At 36.6% G+C, this 17,924-nt stretch overlaps 1 protein-coding gene across 4 annotated transcripts in view; it reads left to right on the plus strand.

Moving 5' to 3' along the window:
* The window catches only part of dclk1a (doublecortin-like kinase 1a), a 433,299-nt gene that overhangs the window by 225,900 nt on the left and 189,475 nt on the right, over positions 1–17,924 (plus strand). For all 4 annotated transcript variants that reach the window (XM_051926745.1, XM_051926741.1, XM_028799297.2 and 1 more), the window contains one exon: positions 5,031–5,130. In XM_051926745.1, the coding sequence (XP_051782705.1) occupies positions 5,031–5,130 (100 nt within the window). The remainder of the gene's footprint in view (positions 1–5,030; positions 5,131–17,924) is intronic.

Consider the following 17,924-nt stretch of genomic DNA (forward strand, 5'->3'; position numbering starts at 1 on the left):
AGACAATCGAACTGGAAATTCTCTGATCTGGATGGATAAAAGCCGACACACAAACGCTGGCGAATCTGCCTTATTCGTATCTCATTGTCGCTTGATTTTTTTTTATTCAATTTTATTGAGTGTTCCTGCTTACGCTGAATTAGTATGCACCTTATGGCCTGTGATGTCAAAGTCACACTGACAAAAAGACAGAGACATAGGTATATATGATATTTGGAATTATTCATTTTATGACCTTATAGTACATTTCAGAAAACATTGTGGCATGGATACAACATTATTCGTATTATTTATATTCATTCGCATACCTTCTTGCGGTTGTAATCAGTGACCGCGTTTTTTTTTTCCCCCGACCTTGCCCAGTCTGCACAGGTCTCCAGGACATGCAGAGGAAAGAATGTTCCTCTGCAAGGTGAGCCATGAATGCTCTTCTTTTCTCAGTGGACCCCGTACATGCCTTGCACAGTACATGTGCTTTGATCGCTGCCAGGTCAAGCTTGCTATAGCACAAGCAACTGTCCACCTGCATGCTCCTGCTAGCACTGAATAAACTCACGCATTCTGGTATCAGCACACAGCACCGGGAGGAAAAAAAAGAGAGACAAATATATGTGACATTTTGAAGAAATCATTGTATGACCTGAATAGTACCAATCAGAAAACAACATCGCACTAATGGAATATTATTTGAAGACGAATAGATCGAGTGTAAATTTGTTACTTGTAAAAGTTAGCTTTTTTCACTTTTAATACTTTTTTCACTTTTATTTTCTCAGTCTCGTTCACGCTCTCCCTTCCCTCCTGATCTGACCCTAACTAACAACGCCAGCATAAATTCTCAAGAGACGGCGGCATCATTGCTCCAGGGTGCTTGCGTTTCAGATGCTCATGCATTGCGGTGGTGCTGCCGTGAAAAGAAAGCTCCGCTTTGCATAATCTGCATTCAACTTTTTTTTTCTTTATCGGTGAAGTGCTCCCACACTTTAGAAAGTTTCTGTCTCAATTTTTTTCCATCTCCTTCCCCCCCTCTATCCGACTCGCCATTGCAACCACATTTATTTTCCTCTACATTCTTCTTCTCCGCAGGTGTTCTTTCTTCGTTGGCTGGACTGTGTGCAGTCTTGACAAACAATAACAAATGATACTGTCCCCAGACGTTCATGTAGTGCATTGCAGTTACAAAAACCAATGTGGTTCTTTGTGACTGGAGCCTCTATTGAAGGTTCTGTTTATGACACGTCGACAATAAAAAAAAAAAAAAATTTGGTTCATCGATTTTTTGTAGTCGACGTTGTCGATTACGTCGACTAATCGTTGCAGCCCTACTGTACATGTACTGTAGTAGTCAGATGGATTATAAATAATGCTGTTGCCGTATACATTTATGGAAACATTTTTTGTTTGGTTATTCCATTGACTTAATTGTTTTTATTTTTTGGGATGGGGTGCCTGAAGGGGAGGGTGATTGTAATGGGTGGTGAGTTGAATGGGTATTTTGGAACCAGTGTTGTGATTATGAGGGAGACTGCAGGGGAAGCACCAGTACCAGGAAAGTTGAGAATGAGAGGATTTCTGGATTTTGGTGATGCAACAAGATTCAAGATCAGAATAGTAGATAACTTATAAGATTAGAGATTTTTGTAAGTCTACTGAGAGTGATAATAATAACATTTTCTTTCTGATAAACTGTTGTCTCTGTTGTTTGTTAACGGCAGTTTGACTAAATGATATTCTGTCACCCGTTATTCAGTTTATGGCAGGCCTGTGACATTTTCCAGGAACATTTGCCTGTATAATGTCAGTAACCCTTACTTGCCATATTGCTGACTCTGTCTTCGGAATATGCATGAAATACATATTACATTCTGTGCCTCACCATCTGTGCAATGCTTAAATGAATAGTCCAGAGGGCACCATTTGCTACCTGTATGACCCCATTCCACAGTGCGTACCCTCTTGCATTATCATCTTTGGAATCTTGCCAAGTACTGGCAACCTTTGTGCATAGTCATATTCCAGAAGTGTAATGTGACTTTTGAACATTTCCTATTCCCCATGCCAGATTTCAATTTAATTTGACCAGTGCTGTTTGATACAAATGTTTTTTGTCTCAGAATATTAATTACTCTGCATTCTGATGTTGCTATTGCAATATTATAATATTATGGCTGCAACAATAAGTTAAATTCATAACAACAAAGTTGCATGACAGTGCAGTTTTCAATCAGTCAACTTATCTAACGTCTTTTTGAACCAGTCTTATGTTGCTAAAGCATGTGTGGACGAAGGTTCGAGGCAAACAGCAGGCAGACACCAGATGTAGAGTAAAAAAGCAATTTCTTTATTCTTGGTGAGCAGAGAGACCACTGCAGCCCCTGTCAGCTTGTGTCACTGACAGTTACCAGCAAATAGCCCAATCTTGCAGGGGGGTGAGTTGCCTTTATAGCAGAGTTGTTGACATCTTACAGAGGCAGCTTTAGCATGAGATATTACAACATATTTTGGGGGGGGTTCAGTAAGACGCCCAAGGGTTACAACATAGTTTGTTCAAACCAACTTAAGCAGAAGTAGAAAAATCCTGTTGTTGCTGATTAAACAAAATCACAAATAAAAAGATTAGCAGTTTTCCTGAGTACAGACTAAAAGTCAGCAGTTTGACAGAAATGTTGCAAGTTTGTTCTTTCAGCTTTGCGTACACACTTAATTTTTATATGTAAGTCTTATTAATAAACAATTAATCTTTAGTTCATTAGTTTAAGTAAGTCATATTAATAATCAATTAATCCATAGCCTATTAATACAAACTAGTAATATACTTATATTGTTAAAATGATTATACGGGTAATGGTTTTTCTCTTTCTCACATGTGTCATTAAAGTTTGTATGGCCGCATAGAAACAAATTGTAGGTTGCTAGTCCAATTGTACACTCCAATTTGGCCCTGTGTGAATGTGGGTTTGTAAATGAGTGGTCTGTGTGATGTACTATCATACCACCCAAGTCTGTTTTATATCCTGAATCCAGTGCAGCCCAAAAAGACTCTTACCCCACCCCCACCCCATGACCCTGCATTGTATTAAGACGTATGAGAATATTATGTTATACAATACTATACTGTATAGGCATTCCTGAGATGAGCTCTGTTGCTTAGCAACGATACGTAGGTTGAAAAAAAAATGTTCCAAGATGGATAAAAAAGCAAGTTTTCTTGGATTCTTAAATACCGTGGTAAAATATATTAAAAAATCAATATTAACCCTTCTACAATTTCTTTAATGTTCTTTAACTTAATACATTACTTTGTTTGATATAAAGGATGTTGCATAAACCAATCAAGAAATTAGACATTTAAGCACAGATTGACTGCTATGTTGGCCATTAAAGAAGGATCAACATTCTTTGTATTGTGCAACTGAAATTAGTAAAGTATATCAAAAAATTAGTCTTAGGTTGCTCAGATTACTGCATTGAAGTCATGGGGAATAGAAATACAAGTGGGAAGTACTAGGATCTACACGTATGCTTAATAATATCACAGTCATCTGTCAATGTGAAAATTGTAAAAGAAATGTGTTCCACTAAAGAGATGAATCTGATATTAGCTTGGAATATGATTTTGTCTGTAAAGGTAATATACTGTTCTCCACTTAGGTGTGACTTGCTATTTATTATATTTGTATTGGAACAATATTCATCCAGCACGTAAAGGAAAACTCCACTAATAATGATATTTTCTTGATGTTTTCCTTACCTCATGTGTGTTGGAGTGTTGGCTGAAAAAAAATTAACCTCATGTTTTCAAGGACAACAGAGATAAGAAACTTCCTTATAGAATGGGTTTGTATAGAGACCAAAACTGGACAAAACCAAACAATATCAAACTGTCCATGAAAACAAATCCCATGTTACTCGCATCATATAATACCCTCCTTATGTCATCCAGTTATATGCTCAAAAATGGGCAAAATGCATGCATTTTCTGCTGTTATATTGTTAGATAAATACGTTGTAAAATCAGAGCAGGGCAGGCAAACAGAACACTTTCAAAGATAATCATTAGTCAAAAGTCCTGTCTTCTATGCAAAAGGTTATGAATGTGTCTTCCCTGGGGCCTGATTGCCATGATATGCAAATCAGAGATGATGGAATGTTCTGTCAAATGTGTCCCATCTACTACTATCTCAAAGCAGTAGTCATTGAGACAGTCCACTTTTAATATATTTGGAACAGAGGTAATTGTTGTTTTTTTTTTTTGTTGGAAGCAGGCTGGAACTGAAGATTGGTTTAATGATGCATTAGCACTATGTGTTGTTACAGTTTTTACTTTGGTAACTGGTTGTTACAGTTTTTTAAAATGCATCCTAACATTCCATTAATGCTGAATACCTTGTAAACATTGATTCATCATCTACAGAAACAAGCATAAATTCCCTTTCAAAGTGGGCTTAGAATGCATTAAGCTCATTTGGGAAGTAAAACTTTGGATACAATACATGAAGATTAGGCTTTAGTTTGTAATCCTTAAGCATCTACTGTGTATATGACCTGCTAAATCTTATGTGTATCACAAGTGTTTCTGTATTAGTTTTCAACTTGTTTTGGTTTTGAAGTTTACTTTAGTTACCTGCAGGTCTTGTGTATTTCCCTATTACTGGCTTGAAAATAATAATAATAACTCTTTGCATTTATATGGCACTTTTCTCACTACTCAAAGTGCTCAGCAATTGCAGGTTAAGGGCCTTGCTCAAGGGCCCAACAGAGCAGAGTCCCTATTGGCATTTACGGGATTCGAACCGGCAACCTTCCGATTGCCAGTGCAGATCCCTAGCCTCAGAGCCAATACTGCCTTTACTTACTGTATGTAAATTACGAATGTTACTAGTATCTATCTATCTATCTAGTGCTCCTTGATTTAATATTAGGAAAAACAATGGATTTTTTTTATTCCATATAACCTAATAACAGTTAAAGTGGCCATTCACATAAAGAACCTACTGCTGTAACTTAACATCATTTTTGTGTCTCTTCAGGTGATGTGCCTTCAGGATTTCTTTGGAGATGACGACATATTCATTGCATGTGGCCCAGAGAAATTCCGCTACCAAGATGATTTTCTCCTTGATGAAAGTGGTACTGAAATTTGCATTATTCTTACCATTTTTTTCTCGTTTTTATTTTTTTACTTTGCTGTTCATTTAGAAGTATTCATGGTATACAATAAATGTTCAGATGTTTTCAATGTACCTTGAATTATTAATTAAGTTATAAGTTAATGATGCTTGAGCATATAGTAGAATGTCTACATTGAGTATCATTTCAAGTTGTAAAATATTTAAGCAAGATAGATAAAATTAATACAGTTCCATTTGCTGGACTTAGAAGCATTATTTAACCAAATGTTTCACAGATTTCATTTACCTTTGTACAGCTAAAAACAATGCAATACACCCTGGATATTTAGAAGGTATGAATCTCTAAGTAGATTTAATAAGTAATAAAACATTCAAATTGTTAAAGTCGTATTAAGGGTCAGTGCTACGTCAGGTGGGCTAGTTGCTTTTTAAATAAAGCATCTGATTTTGATATATGAGCAGATTTAGGTGACAAAGGAGAGGAAGAAAGAAAGAAAGATAGATAATTGGACAAAGGTATGTGCAAAATAGGGCATGGATTAATGGCAGGTGTCATCTATTACAGTCTTCAGAATTAAGCAAAGCTTGAGACTACAAAGAGTACTCCCAAGAGTTGGCTTCTTTTTAAATTTTATAATAATGTCTGTAGCCTTCTCAGTATCTGCCCTGTGAGTACCTAGAATCTCTCAAAGGGCTACTCTTAGTGGTCTTGGTTGTTGGAGTCTGCCAAGCAGAAATGTTGTCAATATGGTTTTTATTTCTTAGTGGCATTGGAAAAGATGAAAATGAAGATTTTTTGAATGGATTTGCCTTTTGCTGTCATTGTATCATTTAGTTAGTATCTTTTTCATACCACTGCAGATGTAATTATGTAGAAGAGCAGTTTTTTATTGGTGTATTTTTGCTTCTGCAGTATATTTTTTGACTGAATACATGCTGCAAAGTGTGACAATGTGCCTTTCTTGCTATGAACTTCTGGGTGATGGGGGCAGTAATATAATGAAAAATGTTTTTATTTTCACATTGACACTAACCTAAAGTCCTTGCTATACAGGAAAATATATTCCAAACTGTAGTAGCATATAGTGCCTTCACTTGGACTCTAGAATTGTCAGTCATAGTGTGCCCACTAAGCAGTTAGGGCTTCAGCCACTAAGGTATATTATTACTCATATAATGCCATTTAAACCAAGACTACAATATGCACAGATCTTGTTAATAATGTCTTCTCTCACCATCTCCTTATCTGGAATTTATAATGTTCTCTTTGTACCCAGGCAAGAAACCATGGGCAAACTAGCCTTGAAGACAAACTGTTCTCTTTTCAATATGATCTTAAGTGTAATACCTTAAGCAGAAGCATAGACAGAAGTGCTAAATTGACTATAAAACCTGGACTTTTGTATCTGCAGTACTATTATGGTGATCTTCATTCTTTGTCCAAGTGACACATTTCTTAGTTACAGAGCCTCCCTAGAGGCAGACTCAAAGTAGCTTTTAGTCATTCTCATTGGGAAAAGAAGAAAAAGATCATTATTGTGTGGTTTGTATCTCCTATCTATTATACATGCACATTTAACTTAATTTGTAATTGCTTATGCTTTGATAGTTTTCAATAAAAATGTAAGAAAATGATATCTATGTTAATTTTGTCTTCTATTAAGGAATATAAATAAATAATGTTCACTACTCTGATAAAGTAAAAACAAATACTTTGTATATTTTCCATAATGCCACTATTTGTTTATAAATTGCCACTAATTTCAGTCTGTTGGGAAAGAGGTTCCCATTTAAATTAAAATTGCTTCTTACCATGATATATGCTTCAAATTCTCCCTGGCCACTTAATTAGAAGTTGGGATAAGTAAGGCTGGAATACCATGGAGTCATCAAGGAGAGATCTGGATAGATTGCCTCCAAGGCATTCAGAAGGAATACGTGAAAGCAGCCTCACAGTCTCAACTAGAGTGAAAACAGTGCAGACAAACTTTGAGAAATCATGAGAGTTGATTTTGTAGGACAGACTGACATTATCCGTTTTGGTATGGCTGGAACACAAGTCCTTGGCTTAAAAAGCCTCTTAATATCAGCTGAAGGGTATTTATAAGTCCAAACCTAGCTAAGATAGCAAGTGCATAAGCATAGGAAGACCTGCATAAAGCTATGCAGTTGTCTTGATGAAAACAGTAGCTGACTGATCGCCAGCTGCCCAGCAGATTTTATTTAACTAGCAGCAAGAGTACTAGCATGTTGTGTTTTAATTTCAAAGAGAAACTGCAGTACTGCCTACAACTAGAAGGTGCAACCAAGGCAAAGGAGGAGACAAGTTCCTAAAACAAACAAAGAAAAGCACACTGAAGATCCTTCCACATGTCTGGAGAAAGAAACACAGCATATCTTACACTGAACCATAAATATACAGTAAATGTATTGATTCTGAGAGCTGTTAATTGTAATGTAGTAGTTACCATAAAGGCAGCTAAGGTAATATGGTATCAGTGTCACTGTCAGTGAAGGGTAATGCATCTCGCACACACACACAGAAACTGCTGTGTGTCAGGGTAAGCCAGTGTATACTAGCTGTGAGCAAATAACCACCATGGTGTAGGCAACATAAACTTTATAAACAGCTAAAGAATTTATCCATCTTTAGGTTAATGGAAAGATCAGAATTCATAAGTTATGTTACTTTATTAAAGAAATAGCATTCAACAAAGCTTTCGTAATTTTATGTTTTGTGTTATTTGTTATTGTTCTTTATTTATATATGTCTATGTACAGTACATATACATCTATATATACTTGCATATATCCTTCTTCTATAATTCTTATGTTACAAATAAATTGTATTACTTGGTTTATTGAACCAAGCGTGTCTAGGTTATTTGTGAAAATAGACTATTGCCACGACAAACCATAACAGAGAAAGTGAGCGTTGAATGAAGACCTTTGCTGATTTATGAACCTGTTCATAAATTGTACAGATCTCTTCAAAATTCTGGCATCCTGACTGGAAAGTGAAACAGAGCTCCCTCACACAACCTACATTAATTCGGCATCCTTGATTTGGGTGGGTGTTTTAATGTAGGTGGAGTGTTAATTAACTTCGTTGCCTAAACAAAAGGGAAATATCAGCTTTTGATTAAAGTGGATCTAAACCTGATAATGAACACTGAAGTTACACCAATGCACACATAGACCATGGTAGACTGACTGAAGTGTTTTCATGCACAGAACAGAAGTAACAATTCACATTACTTGTGCCATTTCCATGTTATTTTTCTTAATATTCCTTTATCAATATGAGCTTTAAACTGGCCTTCCTATTTAGGTATTCCACTTAAACAAATGAAGTCTTGTTTTGCAAAGTGAATACAATGTCTAGGTGCAAAGTTATACAATTGCTCAATTTGTTTTGTTAGAATTGAAGCTCAGAACAGGCTTGTGCATCACTGTAGTGATGTGTCATAATCCTGGCTATTGCTAATATTATTATAAGCCACACAATGCAGGATGACTCAAAATGATAAATACCCAGTGCATCATACATTTAAAATTACACGGGTGCTTTAGAATTTTAATCATCTCAGACCAGTATTGGATGCAGGTAACAGATTGTATTGGCTGTTAAAACAAAAGTGGAAATATACTTCTAATGAAAAGCATAAATAAACTAATGTCATCACAGTGGACATCAGGTGTCATTCAGTGTCAAGGTTAGTGGTGTTTACAAGAAAATGATGGACAATTTCAGCATTTACTCTAGCTCTAGAACACAGTGAAATGCAAATACATGCTTTCATATAATGCAAAAAATATATTTCCACAGGTCTGTAACAAAAAGTTTTTCATTTTATGTGCAATAGTGTGTTTACATCATATTTATGTACATTATGCACCACAGAGACAACTATATGGTTGATATTATCCCAATAATTTCACATGCAATATCATCATAATAAAAATGAATTAAAAAAAAACTGACATTTTAAATACTTACTTAATCAATACAATTCCTTAATAATTCTTTGTATTTATATAGCGCTTTTCTCACTACTCAAAGCGCTCAGCAATTGCAGGTTAAGGGCCTTGCTCAAGGGCCCAACAGAGCAGAGTCCCTTTTGGCATTTACAGGATTCGAACCAGCAACCTTCTGTTTCCAGTGCAGATCCCTAGCCTCAGAGCCACCACTCCGCCTACTATATGTTAAATAATCAATAACTGTTAACAAACACTCTGGGTGTGCTGTTTTTAAATAACATAATTATGATAAAATAATTATCAAGAAAAGATACTGTAAATAAGCTACTTCATTGATAAATATATAAAACTAGCTTCAGATATCGGTTAATCAGTTGATTAGTGCTATCAGTTAATCAAATGTATCAGACATAATATGTAACTTAAGTACTATTCAGTACGCAATATTTGTAAGTAATTAATAAGTAATATTAGGTTGCTGTTGCTGCTTACTCTTTATCATGCTGTATACAATTGTCTAGGAGTAAAAGATTCATGCATTAGATCGATTGCTGCTTTTCCTGGTAACTTGGCTTTTGTTGATGGTCATTGCAAAACATAAATTTACAAAAAAGTGTATTCTTTTGATTTGAAATGGGTAATCAGTAGGAATAATGTGACATGTGAGTGTATATTTGATCAATATAAGATGTGTTACCAGTTTCATTTGTTTGTCATTCACTCAGGTACATTTTTTTTCCCCAAGTTTTTTCATCACTTGTTTGTGATCCCCTTTTAAAGTCCATATCTGTTAAATAGTCTGTATGGTTAGTGAGTGAATGGCTTCACATTATATACTGTGTGTGTGTGTGTGTGTGTGTGTGTGTATATATATATATATATATATATAAAATACTAGCTGTGTGTTACCTGACACGCGTCTGGGAAACATTTTAAAACAATCGGCCTCCGTTATAGTGACATCAGTTAATCAGATGTATCAGTGTTACAATTTAAAATTAACTGAGTATGTTTCTGTATACAATATTTGTAGGTTTTTTATTTTCTTTAAAAGGAGCTAATATTATTAGATCACTGGAGCTCCTTGCTCTTTCATATGCTACATACAGTTGCCCTTGAGAAAAACATTCATGCCATTGATCAGTTCCAACTTATTTTAGTGATAGACATTGGCATTAGTCATTGTATTTTTGATGTCATCCAGGTTATTAAATTAATAATGTAAATTGTGGGTTTAAATATAATTTCACCCTGTAGCACACCCTGTTAAAATGGTAGCTTCAATCAGATTTGAATGTAACGCTTTGATCTGTAATATTGTACTGTTACAAAGTTTTAGTGGGTTTAGATCAAAAGCAATACACAAATTAAAACAGGCCTAGTGTATAGGAACAACAGTTTAATTCCAACAGAATGGGGAACTAAGAATTGCAACCAGTAAGAACTGTAATAAAATCCAGATAAGCTTGACAAACAAAAAAGCAGAGGAAATTGCAACTTCTAAACTTGTAATGTGTGCTTATGATACAATCGTAGCACATAACCTGAAGTAAACTCAGCTTCAGAGGTGGGTTTTTACTTTGTTCACTCAAGAATTTTCAAGTTTCCCACCAGTCAAATGTTTATGGGGGAAGAGGAATGCAATATTATAGTATTTATTATTATTATTTTAAAATGTTATTAATATTGCTTTATGGCTGGATTGTGTCTAACTTGGACTTCTTAATTGGTATTATTCTACTTGAATAAACCTGTCCTTAACACAGACTTCTATGCAGTTACAGTTAACCACAAGTCACACTCAAGCTGATGTGTATTGGGCCGCTTTACATTTTTAAGCCCGAAAAACTCTAGGGGGCAGAATTTGGCTGCCATGTAAAGGATGAAATAACATGCTGCAAAAAAGAAAAAAAGAATCATGAATATTTCTATGCTTTTTGTCACTTTAAGGTGAATCATCAATATTAATGAGTGAGGCAGAGTCTCCAACTGTAAACATGATGGCAAACAAAAAGTCATAAAGACAATTAGAATGAACTGAAACTGAACCATTGTTCAAATTGAGTGATAGTAATGACAATGTGAATTGGTCAGACATGGACATGGATAGTGAAACTGATGTACAACACATCACTGTGTTCATTGTGAATTTCCCCTTGGGATTAATAAAGTATCTATCTATCTATCTATCTATCTATCTATCTATCTATCTATCTATCTATCTATCTATCTATCTATCTATCTATCTGTCTGTCTGTCTGTCTGTCTGTCTGTCTGTCTGTCTGTCTGTCTGTCTGTCTGTCTGTCTGTCTGTCTGTCTGTCTGTCAGTGCCTTTCACATCTATCTATCTATCTATCTCACTATACAACCGAACCGCCGTGACATACCTGCTAAATTTATGACATGAAGCTTCAGCATGGTGTGACCATTGTTGTGTAACAAAGAAGCAAAATAACTGTGTTCAGGTGCAAGGACAAGCAAGATGCCAACCCCCTGAGCAATTTTTACAATGTGGCAACTATCAATGTTCATGTCAGGGAAATGTGGACTTCACTAAGCCCTGCACTCTGTTTGCCTGCAATAACACAACAGGCACGTCGATCATGCGGATCAGTCACTGACATTCTACCATCTCATGTGCAAGCAACCCAAAAAACTACAGGAAAACTGTGCAAAGAAGCACACTTCTACTGTCCTGATTGGGCTGTGTGTTGCAAACTGTCTCAAAACACATCAGACAAAGGACCTACTATATCCTAAATCTTTATCAGTACAGTAGCGGACACTACACATTCTTTTTCTTCTCTATGTATGTTGCTGTCTTGGCATTTACATGTTTCTGTTTAAAATTAATAACATTTTTTCTTATGAGAAAAACGTAATGTTTTTGTTTTTTTTTTCCTGGGGTAAACATAATGCTAAAGGGGGCTACAAAAATCTCTTTAATCAAATTTAAACATTTTGAAATCTAATCATTTTAAAAAGGATGCTTGTCTGTGTGCTAGGATGTGATTTTATGGACTCATAAACAAATCACTTAATCCTAGTTAACCTTGGCCCAGCTATTACCATTACAAAATATCTGGAACCTATTATTTTTCAGCAAAGTTAAACTAATACATTTAGATGACTATCTGTTTTTTTTTCCTTTTTATGTCTTAATATCTCAGATTTCAATTGCCCTCTTAGCTTCTTCCTTTCTAACCTACTCTCTTGTTATTCACCCCTTATTGTCATCTTTTCCAACCCGCTATATCCTAACACAGGGTAACGGGGGTCTGCTGGAGCCAATCCCAGCCAGCACAGGGCGCAAGGCATGAACAAACCCCGGGCAGGGCGCCAGCCCACCGCAGGGCACACACCCACACACCAAGCACACACTAGGGACAATTTAGGATCGCCAATGCACCTAACCTGCATGTCTTTGGACTGTGGGAGGAAACCCATGCAGGGAGGACCCGGGAAGCGAACCCAGGTCTCCTTACTGTGAGGCAGCAGTGCTACCACTGTGCCACCCTCCCCTTATTGTCTTTGTCACTTATTCTTTAGTTATAAAATTCTCTCTAAAAGCTGTTCTCTGCCTCCACAGTTTTGGTAAAAAAGTATAATCTTTTTATTACCAGTTAATTTCTGGTATTTACCCTTTATTTTAGTGTCTTCGTTACAAGGCCATCTTTGAAACTTTATTGTGCAGATGAGTTTTGAGGGTTTTGCTCTATAAGACAGTGAATTCATACTATGGTTAATAGTTCAGTTAGGTGTAACTTCTTATAGTAACTTTTATGTATAAGACAGTAGCAAAATGCCCGCGCTTCCCAGCGGAGAAGTAGTGTGTTAAAAAAGTTATGAAAAAGAAAAGGAAACATTTTAAAAATAACGTAACATAATTGTCAATATAATTGTCGTAGGCTTATTTTAGTATTAAGAGTGAATTTGATGATTGTAAAGAGTTTAATTTATGATTGTAAATGTTGTGTATGAGAAATGCACATTTTAAGGATGGAAGGATCGCTTTGTAAACGACGTTTGCAGTTCTGCCCTCGGACTGTAAAATGACCAAGCTGCCTGCTGAGCTTACTCTTGAGCATGCAACATACAGTTGGCCATGTGAGAAGCAATCTTGTGTCAAGTAAATGCCGACCTTTTTTAGAGTCTGGCCCTGTGCCTTATTTATTGTCATAGCGAAGCAGACCCTTACTGGAAATTGGAAGCGTTTGAATTGGAATGGGAAGTCAGACGGTATGAGGGAAGGAATGCAAGGAATAAATACAGTCTCCCCCTGAGCCAGTTCCAGTGAAGACAGTTGCCTCAATGTGCAGAGATTTGATCTGAAGCCTGGTGCCGTTACAAAGTTTTGGTGGTTGTATATATACAGTTTAGGGGGTACACCCATTTCCCCTGTTGGGTGTTTATAAGTACACTGCAAGGAATGAGCATGCGAAATTTCAGCTTCCCACCTATATGGAGAGTGGGAGAATTAGTGATGAGTCAGTGAGGCCTTTGCCTTTTATATGTATAGATGAACAGACGTTATGCTAATGCCTGTTTATTAGTTCACTAGCTGAGCTACCCGTTTAAGATGGTTTAATATCTAAGTAATCAATGTAGACCTCAGTGTGAATGTTTACATTGCACTATGTAATACATTTGTCCTGTTATATACCATTTGGTATGGGAGTCCCAAAAGCAGTGTTAATGTTTGTGATGCTCCATCTTTTGGAATGACACGAACATGGCAAAAACAAAGAACACAAAGAAAGACACATAGTCACTTATCCTTTTTTTACGGTGAATGTACATTCAAAAAGTTATCCTGTAAATGCACATAAGTTGCCATTGACAGATTTGATCATGTTTTTACAGATGATTTAACAAACAGCTTAATAAAGCATTTGTTATCATTCAGTTATACATTATTCATGTTGAAAAACTGTTCATTAATATTTACTGACCATTTGTAAGACTCACAAGACCTTTGTATTGGTTAATCATGATATCTTCAACTGCATATACATCTTTGAACCTGGTTTGCTATGTATCACTTATAAACTGAAAAAAATAGCCAAATCATCATTGTCTACAAGTGGACAAAGTCCTTTTTAATACTTTTTGAATTAGTGTTACATGCTTTTACATAGCAAAACATATTATTTGTTCAAATCTCTGCAGACAGAATACAACCAAGTTATGTGAATATCCAAATAATACAAATCTGTAGAGAGAGCCTATATTTAATCCATTATCTATACATGCTTGATTCAGTTCAAGGTCAGTCAGGCTGGTGCCTGTCCAGCCAGAAATGGGTGCACTGCAAGAACCAGTTGAGAAGAGTGTTGGATGAACTTACAAACACAACCACATCCAGCAGGCCAGTAAATTAAAAGGCATATCTTTGAGACATGGAAGAAAAACCTGGATACCTAGACGAAAGCCTGTACAAAACACAGGGAAAATATGCAAGTTCTGCACAGCTGAATTTTTGAGCCCACTTTTTCATTCAGTTCTAATTTCAATTTAGTATCCGAACATTAGAACAACAGAACAATCTAGATGAGAACAGGCCATAAAGTCCAAAAAAGTTTGCCAGTTCTATCCACTATAATATATTAATGTAACCTGCACCGAAACCCATTTACAGTTCATATGATTAAATGCCTTCTTGACATCTATGAAAAATCAGGGCTGGAGACTGTAGAAGATTAGGAGAAGTATCAATGATGTGTAAAAAACACCTTGTGTTGTCAGTCAGCTGACAAGTGAGAATTTAGAGTGAACATTAGAACACTCTAGATGGGAACAGGCCATTCAGCTCAGTCCTATCCACTTAATTCTTCAAAAATAACATCAAGTCTAGTTTTGAAAGTCCCTAAACTTCTACTCTCTACCACACTACTTGGTAGCTTATTCCATGTATAGATCCAGTTCCATTCTATAGATCTCTGTCTAAAGAAAAACGTCTTAATGTTTGTGTGAAATTTACCATTAACAAGTTTTCAACTGTGTCCCCGTGTTCTTGATGAACTCATTTTGAAGTAACAGTCTTGATCTACTTTACAAATTCCCTTCATAATTTTAAACAGTTAAATCGTATCTGCTCTTAATATTCTTTTGCTTAAATTGAAAAGGTTCTTTTAGCTCTTCAGCTCTCATCTCTTTTAATCTTTCTTCATAATTCATTCCCTGTAGCCATGGAATCAGCCTAGTCGCTCTTTTCTGGACTTCTTCCAGTGCTGCAATGCCTTTTTTTTGTAACCTGTAGACCAAAACTGTACGCAGTACTCCAGATGCCAGTGTACTCTCCTCACCAGTGTGTTATAAACCTTGAGCATAACCTCCTAGGGCACTAGATGACCTAACATTCTGTTAGCCTTCTTAATGGCTTTTCAGCAGTACTGTATATGGAAGTTGATAGCTTAGAGTCCACTATGACTCCTAAATCCTTCTCATAAGGTGTACTTTGATTTTCTGACCTCCCATTGTGTATTCAAACCTAATTGTTTTACATCCTATGCGTAATACTTTACATTTGCTTACATTAAATTTGATCTGCCACAAAACTGCCCAAGCCTGTAAGCTGACCAAGTCCCTCTATAATGATTTAACAGATTCAAGATTATCTGCTGATCCATCTAGCTTGGTATCATTTGCAAACTTAATGCTTATAGGCTCAGAGGGTTAAACACGTTTACTAATATTCTATAGTTATAGTTGTGAATTTCCCCTTGGGATTAATAAAGTATCTATCTATCTATCTATCTATCTATCTATCTATCTATCTATCTATCTATCTATCTATCTATCTATCTATCTATCTATCTATCTATCTATCTATCTATCTATCTATCTATCTATCTATCTATCTAGTTAAAATAAAAATCAAAGTGACTTGTAATGATACAAATATTGCATTCTAGACTCAGACTCTTAACTGTTCTGCATTAGCCAGTTATTCAGACTCAGTACAGACACTTAGCAGTGCATCATGGAACACTCAATTGTCATTTCAATAAAGTATGGCAATTGTTACGTTACTGTTGAAATCACGTTCACTCCAATGAACACCAAGTGTGACCATAACACACAGAGAACAGAAAAATGACAAGAAATATTGCTCCCATTGTTAAAAAGCAATAGAAACTTTATAAAGCATTCCATATACTAACAAAATGAGTCTTTAGCTATAAGTTAAAGGCTGAGATCTGAGGGTTCTCTCTAACTCTGGCAGTTGATCATTTCAGATTTTGGAGGTCATATTGCTAAAGACTCTGTCCTTCCATCATTTTAATTTTAAAATTTAAAAAAGGCCTGTGTCTTATGGACAGTGTCTTCTTTAGAATAAAGCCATTAATCAAAAAGCCCTGTAAAGTAAGGTGCGGACGATCCCGTTTTAAGATTTAACATAACATGTTAAAAGTACTATAAATGTTCAATAAATATAACTGGAATCCAGTGTTATATGTGTGTGCTTCTTATCTTTGGTTATGATCTTTGATGTACTGGTGTGTAGCTGTAAAACTCAAAAAGCAGATATTAGCTAGTGTGGGCATATGGCAGCTAAAACTCCTAATCTTTGTAAAGATGGCTTGAAATAAAAAGAAAACTGAGTAGTAGTATGGCCCAGACCAACTCCACAATCCCTTTTTGCTTCCAGGAGTCTCTTGATCAAAGAACTGCTGATCATATACCCAAGGATGAGCCAGGCAAATAAGGGTTCACACAGTTAGCAAGAGGCTGGTGCAAAGTGTTGGAGTGTTTTTATTTATAAACCAGATAAAGTGTCCACAGTGCAGTGCAAAAAAGAGAGAGAGGTTGGGAACATGCCCTGATACAGCATGATGCCACACCCACCACACAACAAACCACCCGGATTGGGACCTGAGTGCAGCTGTGCAATGGGTGACACCTCAGCACCACACTGCAACAGTGTGAGTTTTTTTTAAGGTGGTTTGAGTGCCATCCTGCCATCAACCTCCCAAGTTTTCCATGTAAGTTGGAGGACCTCCTTGCAGGGCTGGATGCAGAATAACGTCATACCCGGGACATAGCAATTGCATGTTAAGGGCCTTGCTCAAGGGCCCAATGGAGTAGAGTCACTTCTGGCATTTACAGGATTCAAACCTTTCCAATAGCCTCAGAGCCACCACTTCACCCATAGTGCAAAAGATCTTCAAATGAATAATCCATAAAAAACAGTGATTGTGGAGGTTAAAATGATCAATAAATAAATCCAATAAAAATGGGGTTAAAATCCCAGACAGAATCTGTCTTTTAAAAACCAATCCCAAGGCACAGTACCTCCTATCTAAAAACTTATGTCTCCTCTGATCACCCCCGACAGGAACTTTGCAGCCAGCGGAGATGTCTACCAGCAGCCGCAGTCAACCATAACATGGCTCCCATCAGCCACCACAGCATGGCCTTAGGGTGGGAGCTCACATGGAACGTTGGATCTTCCCCTAATCCCAGATCGCTCATCAGGAGCTACCCCTGCCCCTCAAGTGCTAGCCATGTGCTTCTATATGGGCCATCTTCTTGACCACCTGCTACCATTCCCCTTGCATTTGCTCCTCGTTGATCCTACCTCTTTCTGTTTCTCTGTCTCTTTCATTAACCTCCATTCCTTCTTCCCACTTTTCTTTCCTTTCCTCCTGATGCTGCTGTTCAGTCTTCCTTTATAGAACCAACTGGGTGTAGGTGCTGTCCTCCACCTGCTTCAAGGTGTGATTGACCTGCTTGCATTTGCACGTGAATATGCGATTAGCCAAGCATCCCAATCAACCTCGGTGTGGTGCATGCATGCTCACACGTGC

Source organism: Erpetoichthys calabaricus, chromosome 4, assembly GCF_900747795.2.
Source record: "Erpetoichthys calabaricus chromosome 4, fErpCal1.3, whole genome shotgun sequence".
NCBI lineage: Eukaryota > Metazoa > Chordata > Cladistia > Polypteriformes > Polypteridae > Erpetoichthys > Erpetoichthys calabaricus.